At 37.6% G+C, this 14,844-nt stretch overlaps 1 protein-coding gene across 1 annotated transcript in view; it reads left to right on the forward strand.

The window, feature by feature from the left end:
- The window catches only part of DAAM2 (dishevelled associated activator of morphogenesis 2), a 135,282-nt gene that overhangs the window by 13,237 nt on the left and 107,201 nt on the right, over positions 1-14,844 (forward strand). Inside the window, exon 2 of the mRNA XM_083349355.1 lies at positions 11,954-12,043. Within this exon, the coding sequence (XP_083205481.1) occupies positions 11,954-12,043 (90 nt within the window). The remainder of the gene's footprint in view (positions 1-11,953; positions 12,044-14,844) is intronic.

A 14,844-nucleotide genomic window follows, 5' to 3' on the forward strand; every position in this document is an offset into this window, starting at 1 on the left:
GTCTTTAGCTACCCAGTCATCTTTGTCGCTCTCAATGCTGCCCAGCAGTTTGGTAAACTAAAATCTATACCTCTCCCACACACAAAGAAGTTAACAGTTCCTGTTCAAGACCATTGAATGGGAAGGAAATATGGAAAATAAGATTTAGCTGTGGTGTAGAGATTTGAGAGTAGTTTTCATTTAACACTGTAAACTGCCCAATTAATATGTGGCAAGATGGGTGGCTAATACATTTTATAAATAAAATAAATTGGCAGATTACTATTGTTCAAATATGTGTTTCCCATTTTCTTTCCTCTTTTCTCCATATGCTGCTTTTAACACTTTGATTATAATTTGCTTACTGTAAGTTATAGTTTCTCAGTTCAGAAATCTTCTCTTGTTTAATGAAAGCTTACTTAACATAGTGAAGATCTCTGTAGCTGAGATACTCCCTTGTCTTGCATTATTTCAGAAGACTTTAACAAGCCATCCTATTCCACATGGACTTTTTAAATTTTAAGTGCCAGGAATATCCAACCGTATATTAAGCAACTATATCTTCAATAGATTTTGGTCTTTTGCTTTCTGTGAGTTAATGAAATCTGAAAGGAAAACATTATGAGAAAACCCTTAGGCCTGTTGAATGTTTGGAATGGTAGGAGAATTTCATAAAGGCTTTCCCCCTATCTTATTTATACAGTTTTCTCTACCCCACCTTCATTGCAAATAAGTGTTGGCATACTCTTTATACAAATGCTTCATCTGGGAAAAAATCAGAGTAGAAATTTGGTGGAACAGTTGAAAAGGCCATTTTTGCTCAATTCTAACAGTAGTTTATTTATTTATTTATTTTATTGGATTTGTATACCGCCCTATTCCAGTAGGACTCAGGGCAGTTTACAGGGCAGTTAAAACCATGAATACAAAAAATTAAAAACAATTAAAACAATTAAATTAAATTCAAGCCCCAAGAGTAAATCTAAAACCCAGTTAAATTAACAACCCCACAGTCTGGACCAAACAGATCGAAGAGCCAAGTTTTCAGGTCCCGGCGAAATGAGTGAAGGTCGGGGGCAGTCCTAAGTTCTGTGGGTAGTTGGTTCCATAGGGCAGGCGCACCCACAGAGAACGCCCTTCCCCTGGGAATAACCCGCCGGCATTCATTAACCGACGGTACCCTGAGAAGGCCCTCCCTGTGGGGGCGCACAGGACAATGGGAAGATGATGCTGGCAGCAGGTGTTCCCTTAGATAGTCCGGACCCAAGCCATTTAGGGCTTTATAGGTCATTACCAGCACCTTGAATCTCACCCGGAGGGCAACCGGAAGCCAATGCAGCTCACGGAGGTGTTACACGGGAGTATCGGGAAGCTCCCATCAAAACTCGCGTGGCTGAATTCTGTACCAGTTGAAACCTTCGGGTGGTCCTCAAGGGCAGCCCCATGTAGAGGGCATTGCAGTAGTCTAACCGGGAGGTCACGAGCGCATGAGTGACTGTACGTAGAGCATCTCGGTCCAGATAGGGACGCAACTGGCGCACCAGGCGAATCTGGGCAAAAGCCCCCCTGGTCACAGCTCCTATATGATCTTCCAAACTGAGCCGTGAATCCAGGAGGACTCCCAAGTTGCGAGCCCTATCAACGGGGGGTAATACCTCATCCCCTATTAGTTGAAGAAGCTAAAATCTAATGTGGGCTAATGCAACACTTCTCACTCTTCCTCAAAAAAATCTGTGCCTCTATTCATTACCTTTTGAAAATTTGAGGTGACAGAGACCCTTTCCCCTTCTGAAGCTCATCTTTTAGTCTCAAAGATGATGGTGCATTCCATAGCAGTTACATAGGAGAAAGTACTGAAAATTCTCCCCTGAATAGAACGATCTGTATTTTATCCTTCTCTGGAAAATACTGTGATACCAATAAAAATTAAGGGTCTCAATCAGTCTGAAATAGCTGGTATAGGTTAGCAGAGGCAAAAGATGTAACATACAAGTCATGTTACTATAGCTTGTTAGAACTGAAATGAGTAGTAGAATCCCTTATTCAAGAATGCTATATTCCTTGTCAGTCCGTTTATTGAAGATGAAGCTGGTATGAGCTTGTTACTAATACAAAGATGCATCTGCTGAGTGATATAAATAGTACCATGTGGTCTTACTCAATTCACTTATTAACACTTTTAACAGACTGAATTGGCTCTTATTTGGAAAGGATCAGAGTGCAATGTTGATAATTTTCTTCTATATTGTATCCTCCTGTTAAGGTTCTTCTTTGCAGGCTAAAGATGTAAGACCGTAACTTGTATTTATTAACTGCAAGGCTACCTATATATTACAAAGCAGATGACTTGTTCAAGCTATGTCTTTCCTCTAATTGTGGTAGAACTCGATATTGGAAAAGTATTGAAAAAAATCAAGTCAGAGATGGTATGTTATGTCTTTGTGATAAGTGAATGGTCTGGATTTATTGTGTAATGGTCCTAGAGATAATAGTAATCTATTATATGTAATGCTTCTTATTGTTCTATATGAGACAATAAATGGAATCCTGGAATCAAGCACTTGGAGCTAACTTTTCTCATAATCCTTTGAAACTGGGATTATGTTTGTTTACCAAATGTTCAATGCCAGTAGCGTTTCTTCTGTGGGTCCACTTTAAAATATCTATTTTAAAATAGTTTTATTTTGAAATATTAAAATTAAATTAAAATTGAAATATTAAAGCATTCTTTTCTATAGAGCATTGCCTTTGAAAAACATCCTGGAAACCACAAAACACAAAAACCATCTTCAAATAGGAGATGATGCTGTATATTCGTGTGTGTGTGTGTGTGTGTGTGTGTATTTTCAAGAAATAGTCCTTGTGGCACAATCTTTATATCCCATGTAATTTATTCATATTCATATAAGAAAGACCATTCTTTCATCACTGTTTAAGGAATATAAAAGAATAGCATTTGTATAAAGAGTATGCCAACATTTATTTGCAATGAAGGTGGGGTAGAGAAAACTGTATAAATAAGATAGGGGAAAAGCCTTTATGACATATGTAATCCTCTGCATACTTGGCTATCATATGAGGTAGCTAGTGATATTCCTTATTATTGACTTCTTCTTGACTTTATGGGTGTGCCTAACTTTATTTAAAATCTCTTGCTTCTGCAGCTGCTTCTGTGAAAAAGCTAATCCACATAGGGAAGAATAGAAAATCCAACTTTGGGATTCTGAGTAGACCAATTGTAGCCCCAGTTGGCTCACATTTTAGAACTGGGTCACGTAATCATTTTGTATTGTGGTGAGAACTTCAGTTACTTCCTGCTGGCTTTTTTTCATGCTTATGTGGACTGTAAAAATTACTTGAACACTGACCAGAGCAACTGTACATACAATTAGAGTAGATGTTTGAGTAGATAAAGTGTAAAATATCGCATGCTCGTGCCCAAAATCCTGTCTATTGTGACCAATGGCATCAGAGCTAGCAGAATCTGATAATGAAGGAGAACTTAGTAAACAGTTCAATGGAATTGTCAGCACAGTTCATCCACTATAAAAAAAGCCAACCCCTTTTTAGCAATAATAAGAAAAGGTACTGGAAAATGGCATGCTAATATTATAGTGCCTCTATAGATCAATGGTACAACCACATCTGAAATTTAATCCTGGACGAATCAGGACAGACAAAAGCAATTATTTTTTACACTATATATAGTCAAACTTTGGAATTTGCTACTACAAGGTGTGGTGATGGTTTCAAAAAAGGGTTTGTAAATTATTCATGACCAAATATTCTCCTTTGTTTATTACTCATGACCAATTCATAAAAATCATGGTTAGTAGCCTTGATGGCAGTGTGATTGCCACCTGCTGGAAAGTAGACTTCCTTGTGAGGTTGGTTGATTACTGTGAGAATATACTGCTTGACTAAATGGGTCAAATGTCTGGTCCAGCAGGGCACTGCTTATTGTTCTTTTAACAAAACAGCCTATTTGTAGTTATCTTGACAAGAGTATTATTATTGCTAAAGTCATCTTGTCTCATTCTTTGACAAGATAACTATTTTAGTGAACAAGGAGAACCTTATGGATACAATCTACCTTTTCAGAAAAGCTTGTAGCAAAGTTCCAAATGACATTCTAATTGACAAGCTGTTGAAATGTGATTTAGATGGCACAACATTAAGGTGAATCTACAACTGGCTGGCAAATTACACTCAGAAAATTGATATACCTACATCAAGCTGAACAGCATTATCAGTGAGGTCTCTCAGGAATTTTTCAGACCAGTATTATTCAATATTTTTAATTAATAATCTGGGTAATGGGATTGATAAATTGCTTATCATACAGTATTTGCAGATGACAGGAAATTAGATCAGGTCAACATCTAGACCAGGGGTAGGCAACCTCGGCTCTTTTATGACTCATGGACTTCCAGAATTCCTGAGTCAGCTCAGGAATTCTGGGAGTTGAAGTCCATGAGTCATAAAAGAGCCGAGGTTGCCTACCCTTGATCTAGACTGATAGAACACAGTTGTAATATAATTTTGACATTGAAAGATTGGGCTGTAACGAACAAGAAGTTCTTCAATAGGAATATATATATATATAAGGTATTACATTTAGGGAGGAAAAATGTGATACATAGATACAAGATGGGAGATTTCTGGAAGCAGAAATATCAGAGAAGGACTTGAATATGAATAACAAACCTTGGCTGCCTTACAAAAAGCATTGTATCAAAGATACGTGGAATCCTTATTTCCCTCTGTTCTGCACAGTTGATATTGCATCTGGAGTACAGTCTACAAGTCTGTGCATTTCATTTCCAAAAAGGTATTCACAGATTAGAGTAAGATCAGAGGAAGGTGACAGAGGTGATATGGGGACTTGAGGACATGTCTTATGACATTAATGTGAAGAAATTTGGGATGCTCGATTTAGAGAAAAGAAGGCTGGGGAAAACATAGGTCACGCACCTAAAAGAGTGTCAAGGGAAGGCAATCAGAACTAATTTTCTATCTCCACAGAAGTTAGTATAAGTTGGAGGCAGCAGCTACCGTGATTTAATTTCAATATAATAAATACTTGGTGGGAAATCTGCAGAGCAATAATTCAACCTGAGTGTCAGTTATTACCTGAGCACTTCTGGAACACTTCCATTTTAGCTAGTTTCTAGAACTGTGATCTAATATGTATGTTCTTTTTTGCTGGGAGAAAATCTCATGTTAAATGGAGATTGTGTACATTTTCTCATAAGGTGAAAGCTTTGATTTGCCATGTCAACATTTTAAGAAAGAATGAAGGGGAGAACTGTAGTTTGATCTAAGTAATTCAGTAGTATCTTCTTGAAATTAAGAACCATTGGCTAGATGGTTTACTACTCAGTCTGAAGGACAGCAACATTGTACTCTGAATGGAAGTTTGAACATTTTGAGCAAAATAAGATATTTGTAAGAGTTTAATCCAAAACAGAATATAACCATTTTAATGTTGGTAAAGAACTACCTAGCCTCAGAAAATGACCATACCATTATAAAAAACATTCATTAAAGATGGGATAACTGGTATTGTAAGCAATGTCTTATAGTGGAGCTCTGTCAAAACTACCTATAAATGTAAAACCTAAGAACAAGCAGGAATCCATGTAACTCATAAATATAATATGGAATTCTATTCTCAAAATGAAATGGAAAATGTTTGTATGAAAAATGTTCTGCCCAAGATTTTAGCTATTTGGATTTTGGGGTTTTTGAAAAAAGCTGTAGATCTGGAAGAGGGGGAAGCCAAGAATCACAAAAATGTAGCTAAAATTAGAATATTGGGTGTGTTAAGATTTTGAGTAAAGGGCATAGCACCATCCTTTTAATCAACAGGGATTACACAGTTTTCAGCATAATCCATGTTGGATTTTATTTCTTCCTCCTAAAGAAAAGGAAAAGCTGTAAAACAAAGGAGGATGGGATACTGTTGCATAAATTCCAGACACAGAACTGAATAGTTGCTACAGTATTCAGTTTAAAGTGATTTTCATTTTGAAATGAATATTTTCATAGAGCAAGCTTTTTTGTACTTATGATGTTTTTTGTGACATTGAAGGCCATAGCTTTAAGAAGTTTTACCTCAGCCACACATGCCTGTGGACTGAACAGTTTATGTTACTACAAGTTGCAGATAACTGGTTATGGAACAGTTTCTTGATTAGCCGCAACATAATAATACTCATGTTGGTCATATAACCACAGAAAATTATTCAAACAACGCTGGCTACCTCAGCTAAAAAACGATGAGCACCATCCCTAGAGTTGGACACAACTAATCAGGAGAAATATTTACCTTCAATATCAGTCCAAGGATAGGTCAAAAACCAAGTCATTAACTCTTCCTTTTTAAGTAGAAGAAATTTATACTTGAATTTGTTCTCCCATGTGAATTTTTGAAATTTCATATAAACATGAGGTTTTGTATGTATGTTCTGCTTTTGAATCATTGTTGACTCCTGGTGACTGCCTGGGTAAGTCCCTGCAGCTTTTTTTTGAAATGGCTCCTCATTGCTTCTTTCCTAGGGCTGAGAGAGAGTGATTGGCCCAATCTAGCTGGCTTCGTGCCTAAGGCAGAATTAGAACTCAGTGTCTTAGTTTCTAGCCTGATGTCTTAAGGACTACACCATACAAGTGCATTCATTATACAAATTACCATCATTAAAAAAAATGTAAAAGTCTTCTATGACCTGAGCTTGAGTCTTGTGGACTTCTTAGGCTACCATACAGTTTTTTTGAGAACAATATAGCCATAGCAACAGCACTTAGACTTATATACCACTTTATATTGCTTTTACAGCACTCTCTAAGTGGTTTACACAGTCAGCGTATTGCCCCGGGTCCTCATTTTACTAACCTTGGAAGGATGGAAGGCTGAACCAGACAGGATTGAATTCCTGGCAGGGGGCAGAATTAGTCTGCAATACTGCATTCTAACCACTCTGCTACCAGATATGGAAGTTATTTTATCTTTATCTTCTTCCAAGATCTTTATTTGATTTCCTGGTCTAGTCTATTGCCTTAGTACTCCTGGGCAGTACTGAGCAAGGTTGACCCAGTGCTTAGCTTAGTCTACCACTTCTAAAGAAGTGAAGATAAACCTCTGTCTGTCCGTCTGTCTAAGACTAAATAATAAATGCAGCCAGGGAAGCTACAGGGTTGAGAAGAGAAGTGTAGCAAAATATAATAATATTATAGCGTCCTCTTCTAATTTGGAATTATGAAGTAACTTGCACATAGAAAAAGTAAAACCTTGAAAAATTGGAAAGAATCCTGAGATTAAGGTACAAAAATAGAAGCATTTTTCATAGGGGAGGAAAGTTTTCAAGAGCTTAAATACTTTTGTATGTGTCTGGCCTGCTGATTTTTTGTATTTTGATTTTCATAAGGGGTTTTTTCCAGCCATTTTGAATCTTGCCAATGTAATTTTAAAATCTGGATTGGAAACATTTTTTCCACCAGCCGTGTCGCTTCTCAGTAAATAACATGCAACAGAAAAAGGTAATTGAAAAAGAGACAGAATGTTAGGAACATTAGCTGGAGGACCTTTATTTCATCTTCTCCCTGAGGTCAACCTGGCAAATGTTTTTTTTAATCAACAGTATATCAGCTTTTACATCTTGTAATGCTTTTTTTAAGAGTCAAGCAACTGATTTCTCTGGATTCAATCTTCTACTGAAGAACAATTCACATATGATTAGAAAATTGCCACAACAGTTGTTGGAGGAGAATTATATTTATAATATTATATTTCTATTTGGATTCCTGGTTAGGCTTCAAGGTTAGCAATAGACTGAAGCTACTGTGTCTTTTGCAATATTGAGTTAGTCTCTGCAAAGCACCCTCTCCACTTCATCTTTTATCAAGGCTTTTCTCTTCAGGCTTGAAAGAAGGCTTTTAGCACAACAGAGAGCCAAAAAAAGAGAGTTTACACAGCTTGGTGCTTTCATCTGAATTACAACTATCCTGAGTCCAGTTTATAGACTGTTGATGTGTGTTGATAGCTTTCAGTTGAAAGATCAGAAGTATAACATTGAGTCCTAAATAAACAGCATGGAGCACAAATGAGGATGGATAAATTGTTCAATGTCAACTTCTCTTGGTCTGTATTCTTTCCTGATCATAACATGTATTCTTTTTTGTGCAAGATACATTCATAGGACATTTTATGTGCGTTTTTCCTAATATGCACATTGTTGGCAAGCAATTATTGGTAATATAGTGTATGGCACCTATTATAATTAACGTACAATTTTATGTATATTTTTCCTTAAAAGATGATGTATCACATTCAAGTTTTGATTGAAGAACTGTCTTATAAAATTCAGACAATTGTAAAATATCATTTATCTTTATATATTAGTTCTGGAAATGCTTTATCTTTCAATGTGTTTTCTCCAATTTGAAAGACAAATGAATGTCCCTGTTGCTCATACAACAGGGTATTTTCCTGTTTATTCTCAGCTCTAAGTTTATCTATTATTGTTTTTTAAAAGTATTTGTTTCAGTTATGTGCTGCTTAAACTAACTTGCAAATCAGCACAAAGTTGAACAAATTTATACAAAATTATACAAAATACAGATTCAAATCATGCATAACTAAATGTAACAATATGTTTTGTGAGATGGGTAGTTTGATAGCTGAGTGAATCCATAATAAATATTCTTCAAGTTCGATTCCTGAAGACTTTATGGACACATCCTTGCAGTTTTTGTAGTAGTGATACAGAAAGAGTTTACTATTTTCTTATTATATCATATTATATATTATATCTTATTATATTATATCATGCCGGCCACATAACCACAGAGACGTCCTCGGACAAGCGCTGGCTCTTCGGCTTTGAAACGGAGATGAGCACCGCCCCCTAGAATTGGAAACGAGTAGCACGCATGTGCGGGGGAACCTTTACCTTTTTATTATATCATACATTTTTATTTCCTGGATCGCCTACAGTCCTAGTATTTCCTGAAAGTCTCCCATCCAAGTCCTTACTAAGCCTAACCCTGCTTAGCTTCTAAGGCCAGACAATACCAGCCAGGCACTCACTGCCATCTGTTGAGGCAACAACAGACTTGGTAATAACTACAAAGGCAGCATCAGTTAAACTTTAAATCAGGAGTCTTCAAACTTGGCCCTTTTATTACTTGTGGACTTCAACTCCCAGAATTCCTCAGCCAGGCATGCTGGCTGAGGGATTCTGGGAGTTGAAGTCCACAAGTCATAAAAGGGCCAGGTTTGAAGACCCCTACTTTAAATCTTGAATACTGAGCCCATTTGTTACCATCTCTCTTTTAAAGATTTTCTCATTTCCCAAAAATGATGAAATGGCAAAAAGTCAACATATTTTTTCCTCAAATTTCATTTCCTTGCTTAGACATGATGTATTAGACGAGTTCTATATAAATCATTAAATTAAGCCCAAATATATATATATATATATTTTAGCAGAGTGAGCTTGTCTGAATCATCAACAGAGTTATCTTGGAAACTGCAGGATGAGAATGGTTGGACTATTACTTTGTGGGCTAATCACTTACAGTCTGTTTCTACCCTACCCCTTATATAAAGGCTGGGCAATTATGAAAGTTCTCAACTTACAACTGATGTTCCTTAGCTGAACTATTGACGTACCCTTGTCTCACTTTCTTAGACATCTTTATGACTTGGGAATATTATCCATTTAGTTGATCATTGCCAAGTAAACAAGTTCTCAGCTTCTCCCCTCCCTCAAGCAGTGGTGCCTTGCTATAGAATTTTGCTGAGGTGGTCCAGCTTGTGCTTGTGGATTTGTGCAGGACTTCTGCTAAAGTTCGACTCCCCAACACCACAAGCATAAGTACTCCTGTGTTTCGTTTTCCCATTGGACCTCTTCTTAGATTCTTCATTTGAAGTTGTGATGTGCAGCTTCTTTCTCTGTTCTCTTTCTGTCTCTCCAAGAATGTGCTCCTGACCCATGCATTTCTAATTTTGTATTGTGAAGATAAAATGCTTTGCCTTGCTTGGCTTCCCTCTTGTTTGGAAAAGACTCACGCTAACCATTTCCACATGGCTTAGAGTCTTCCCGCACATTTATGGAGATATACCTGAAATATCTTTGCTGCCACCTCCACTACCATCAACACAGTGGAAACCCCTGGCTTCTTTTATCTTGGGCTCTTGGCAATGACTTAGCCTTGTCTTTCTTTTTTTTTTACCTTTCTGGAGCTGAAATCTCCATGGGCCTTTAAATCTGTCAGCAGCTGCTACCAAGCTCAGTGTGCAATTTTAGTTCATTGTTTTCACAACTTATTGACTCCGAAAAGCGTTCCAAATCTTAAAGAAGCATTGTCTAAAATTTGGAATAAAGCTGATTTCAGTACCTTAGAAGTCACTTTAATTTTAGTTTCCTTCTCAGTAGAGAGTTCCTTTATTTAACTTTCCCCTTCCAAAACCAGAAAAACTAAGACGCCTTATGTGATATAAAAAGGAGACAATTAAGGTTTTTTTTTAAAGTGATAAACATTTCCTATTATATAGTACAGCTTTTAGTTTCTGCATGATAGAGTAGAGCAGTTAACAGATGCTACGTAAAAATAAAATTTGGCCTGTAATTCTCCTACAGTATTTCAGTGTTTAGGAGGATATTATTGGAAGAGACTTGGAAACATAAACACATTCTGTCCAGCAGCCAACACCCTGATATGCAGGATTTATACCAGGCAAACAAGCAGAAAATAATATCTCAATCAACGAACTATCAAAGAAGAAATTACACCCCCACCAACACTTGCAAGCAAGCTTCTACTGTATATATAAACAGTGACCAAATTTTACCTTCAGTCTCTTGCATGATGTTACCTACTGTAGTTGGGTAATGAATTTTTTGCGAGCAAACAAGCTCAGAGAGCACCAAGGGCTCCATGACCCAACCCTGAGTAACATAAATTCTCTTCTGTTGGAAACACTGATTAGAGCTGTTTCTGCAGTAGAGAGAGGTAGTTCTGTGTAGTTATTAAATTTGTATTTTTGCTGCTTGTTTGCAAACCAAACACAAAGGGATCTAGACCCTAGAACCTCATCAACTCTGAAACTTCCATTGCAAGTTCTATATATATGAATATAGATTGTGAAAGGCAAACTTTTGGGGCAAATGCATGTTTGATATGTTAAAAACATGCGGGGGAACATTCACACAGAGGCTTTTATTCAAAACGTGTGTTCCTCTTTACAAAAATGAACTGTGCCAAGATCTAATTAACAAGGTTATTGAAGAGCTTTCTGGTATGGCTGCTAATAGAACCCTGCAACAGGTTTTTTTTTTTCTTTAGTTGAAAGGAAATTGATTTCCCATGTTCCATGTATGAAAAGAAAGCCTCTGTGTGGAAGAGGACAATGGACATATTATTTAGTGCAGACATGTCAAACACAAGGCCCGGGGGCCGGATCCGGCCCACAAAGTGGTTTCATGCAGCCTGTGAAGCCATCCTGGAAACAGTGAGGGAACGGCCCCCACTGCCTTGGCCCAGGCCCAGAGACCCTCCTTCTGCCAGAGACCCTCAGATCTGTCCAACTCCTGCCCTGGCCCCCATAGGCACCCTTGATGCCAACGATGTAGAGCTGGCCACGCCCACCCAGGCCATACGCACTTTAGCCTCGCCCACCCAGTAGGCCATACACACTCTAGCCACACCCACCCAGTAGGCCACGCCCACCCTGGCCATACCCACCCGGCCCCCTGAGGGCAACCGCAATGCTGATGCGGCCCTCAATGAAATTAAGTTTGACACCCCTGATTTAGTGCATTGGAATATAAAGGACAATTTTACAATATCAATTATTTGAGAAAATTACAAACCTCTAGGTACTTAACTGAGGTGATAATGATCAGAAAAAAGTGCTGAAAAAAACCACAACAATGCTGTTGTTCACACATTATTTTTCACTTGCCATTTCCAGGATGAATTGGATCTCACAGATAAGAACAGAGAGGCGATGTTTGCACTCCCACCAGAGAAGAAATGGCAGATTTATTGCAGCAAAAAGAAGGTAATATTTAATGGATTTGAATTATGTGATAAATATTGCATCTAAAGTATGGCTTGAACTGTCTGATGGTGTGCTTTTTCCTTTGATTTTTGTTGACAGTTTTGTGTACTTAATGCAATTGTTTATACTGGGGCATATTCAGCTACATGTGTTTACCTTAACCCCCTGTATACTTGGAGGGACTTAGGATGCTGGGAAAATCAATCCACCACTTTTTTCTTAAATGATCTCAAGGGCAGATTAAGTTTGGATATTTATCACAAAATGTTCACAGTGCCCCAACAGATGACCTCAGTTGTAATATTCCTGCAGTGCCTAGACATTTGTGAAACAGCTCATACGTACAAGGTCTCATCTCTGCTTTCACCTCTTTCACTTTAGCAAAGCAAGAGTGCTGCTTCACTCCTAGCCAAGCACATTTACCAGTGTGATGTTTTTTAGATTTTTGGAATTTATTCTCCTGTGAAGTAGTTCTCACATAGTCAGTGGAAAGAAAAAAAAACATGACGGAAATGTGACAAACCAAGCACAGATGCAGACAGTCCAACTCACCTAAAATATAGTCTCCTATATGAGTGGGAAGGAAAGGGAAAGAAAAGAAGATTTGAACATTTGTTTCTATATAAGGGTCTTGTTACTTGAATAAGAGAAATTGCTGAAATTCTTGGCTATAGGTCCCCATATTTTTCAGTAACGATTACTTATCTATAGTTCTTGGAATTCTTGTGAACTTGCCTAAGTAGTTCATTGTTGCCTGTGGGGTGAAGCCTGACAGTCCCGTGATGAAAGGATACTTTGCAAGTAGGTGATTGGAATAAACTAGCTTTCTGGTACCCAGAGCCTCTTATTGCAACATACCGTGAATGTCATGATTTTTAAGTTGTTCTGTGTTGATTTTGAAGTGCAAGATACACTCACAATGAGAGTGTTTGAAAGCTAGTGAAGCATATACCATCTTGTTCTGGTCAGATACTGCTGCTTGAAGAAGTTATATTGCAAGTGTAATATAGCTGATACTTAAACATATTTATACATGTGGGTGAAGGCGTTTCCTTGAGCTTGTGGGTTGGTTTCTTAACATTTCGTTACCAGGGTAGGTAACATCTTAAGTGGAGTTTAGGGGATGACAGTGTCAGTGTTCTGTTTATAAGGGCTTTGTGTGGTTAGTAAGTCTTGTGATGGGACCCATAACAAGACCTACTGACCACCTGAAGCCCTTATGAACAGAAGAACATTGTCATTGACATCCCCTAAACTCCGCTGAAGATGTTACCTAGTCTGGTAATGAAATGTTTGTAAACTAATCCACAAGCTCGGAGAATGAACCTTCACCCTCATCCTACACCCGAGCTAAAGATATTCTCCACTATTTCATATTTATACATAACAGACACTCCCCCCCATTAATATTGAATCTTATGTGCAAACTCAACATTCACCCAGCTAAGAATCCTGGTATCTTGAATCCAAATGCTAGGAAGTCTTGCAGTCAAGCCTTTGAACTTTAATGTAAAATGTAATGTGTGGATAATATCTCATTTCAAGTTGTGACACTCCTTCCTTCTGCCCTGATTTATTCTTAATAAGAAAGGAGTTTTACCTTTCCCATGGGAAATATGTAAGCCTGCTCACTGTCATTAGTTTCAATATGAAACAGGAGATCTAGAAAATATCTGACCCATTGAAAGCTGTTGACTCTGTCAGCTGGCCTTAATTTTGAGCAGACCACAGTTTGACTGCTTTCATTGGCCCACATCTCATCAGAACATTAGTCCTAACAAACTAGACACTGGGCAATATAATAAAATTGTCTTCCCCCCCAATATATTTCTTCCTTTTTCTGAAGAAAGAAAAGTGTACTGAAGAGGAATGTCCCAAGATTGCACCTTGGCTTTTGGGCCCAACACCTCTGTGAGACAGATTAGTGAGTTTAATAACTTTGGCTCTCTGACGACCTTCCATTACTTATGAGTCTTCAGACTGAAATATCAGCACAATGTTGCCTTTTTCTGACTTGCAAAGATTGGTGATATTGCTGAGATTTGAAGAATGGTCAGGAGCATTGTTGATCCCATTCTTGAGGTATTAGCAAACAGCTATACTACTGATTCTATGAGGAGTAACTTAAAACCCAGTGTTCACTCTCTTTAGAATCTCTTTTTAAATTATCTTTCCCAGGGAGACTTTCAAAAGAAAGGCTTCACCAAATTGTCATCTGGTCTCATTTAAAGACAAAATGCACCAAGGGAAGGTCACATCATCTGTTCTCCCAGCATGGGTGTGGGGAAATAGGGGTGGCTGGAGATTTTTAATTTTCTGTTTCAGATTGTATGACGTGATTGAGAGGAGCCATGTGTCCTGTTATACTTGCACAGTATCACACAAAATGTGTACAGTATATCCAATGTATTAGAATAATGTCTTCATTATTTTTGCCTTTAACTTTGTTACCTTAAAACATACCTAAGTAGTAACTCTATTTGATTTTGGCAGTGTATTCTAACTCTCTGTTCTCAGTTTATTTATCAGGGAATCAATCTTTTGTACAAGTGTATTTCAAGACCAAGTAAAAGACTGCTGCTATTCTATGATATTCTGTCTGTCAGGTTTATGCTTTCCAATATCCATTATTACTCACCCTGCAAACTGTATAATTGCAAGCCTATGATATGGTGGGGGATAGAGATTTTTGTTTATTTTTTAAGAGTTTGAACTTTCACAACATTCATTGATTTAGAAAAAAAAGTTTTCAGTGTTCTTCTCATCTGGAAACTTATAAAGGTGATCATCTGTGGCTTTTG

This window comes from Vipera ursinii, assembly GCF_947247035.1.
Source record: "Vipera ursinii genome assembly, chromosome: 1".
Taxonomy (NCBI): Eukaryota; Metazoa; Chordata; class Lepidosauria; order Squamata; family Viperidae; genus Vipera; species Vipera ursinii.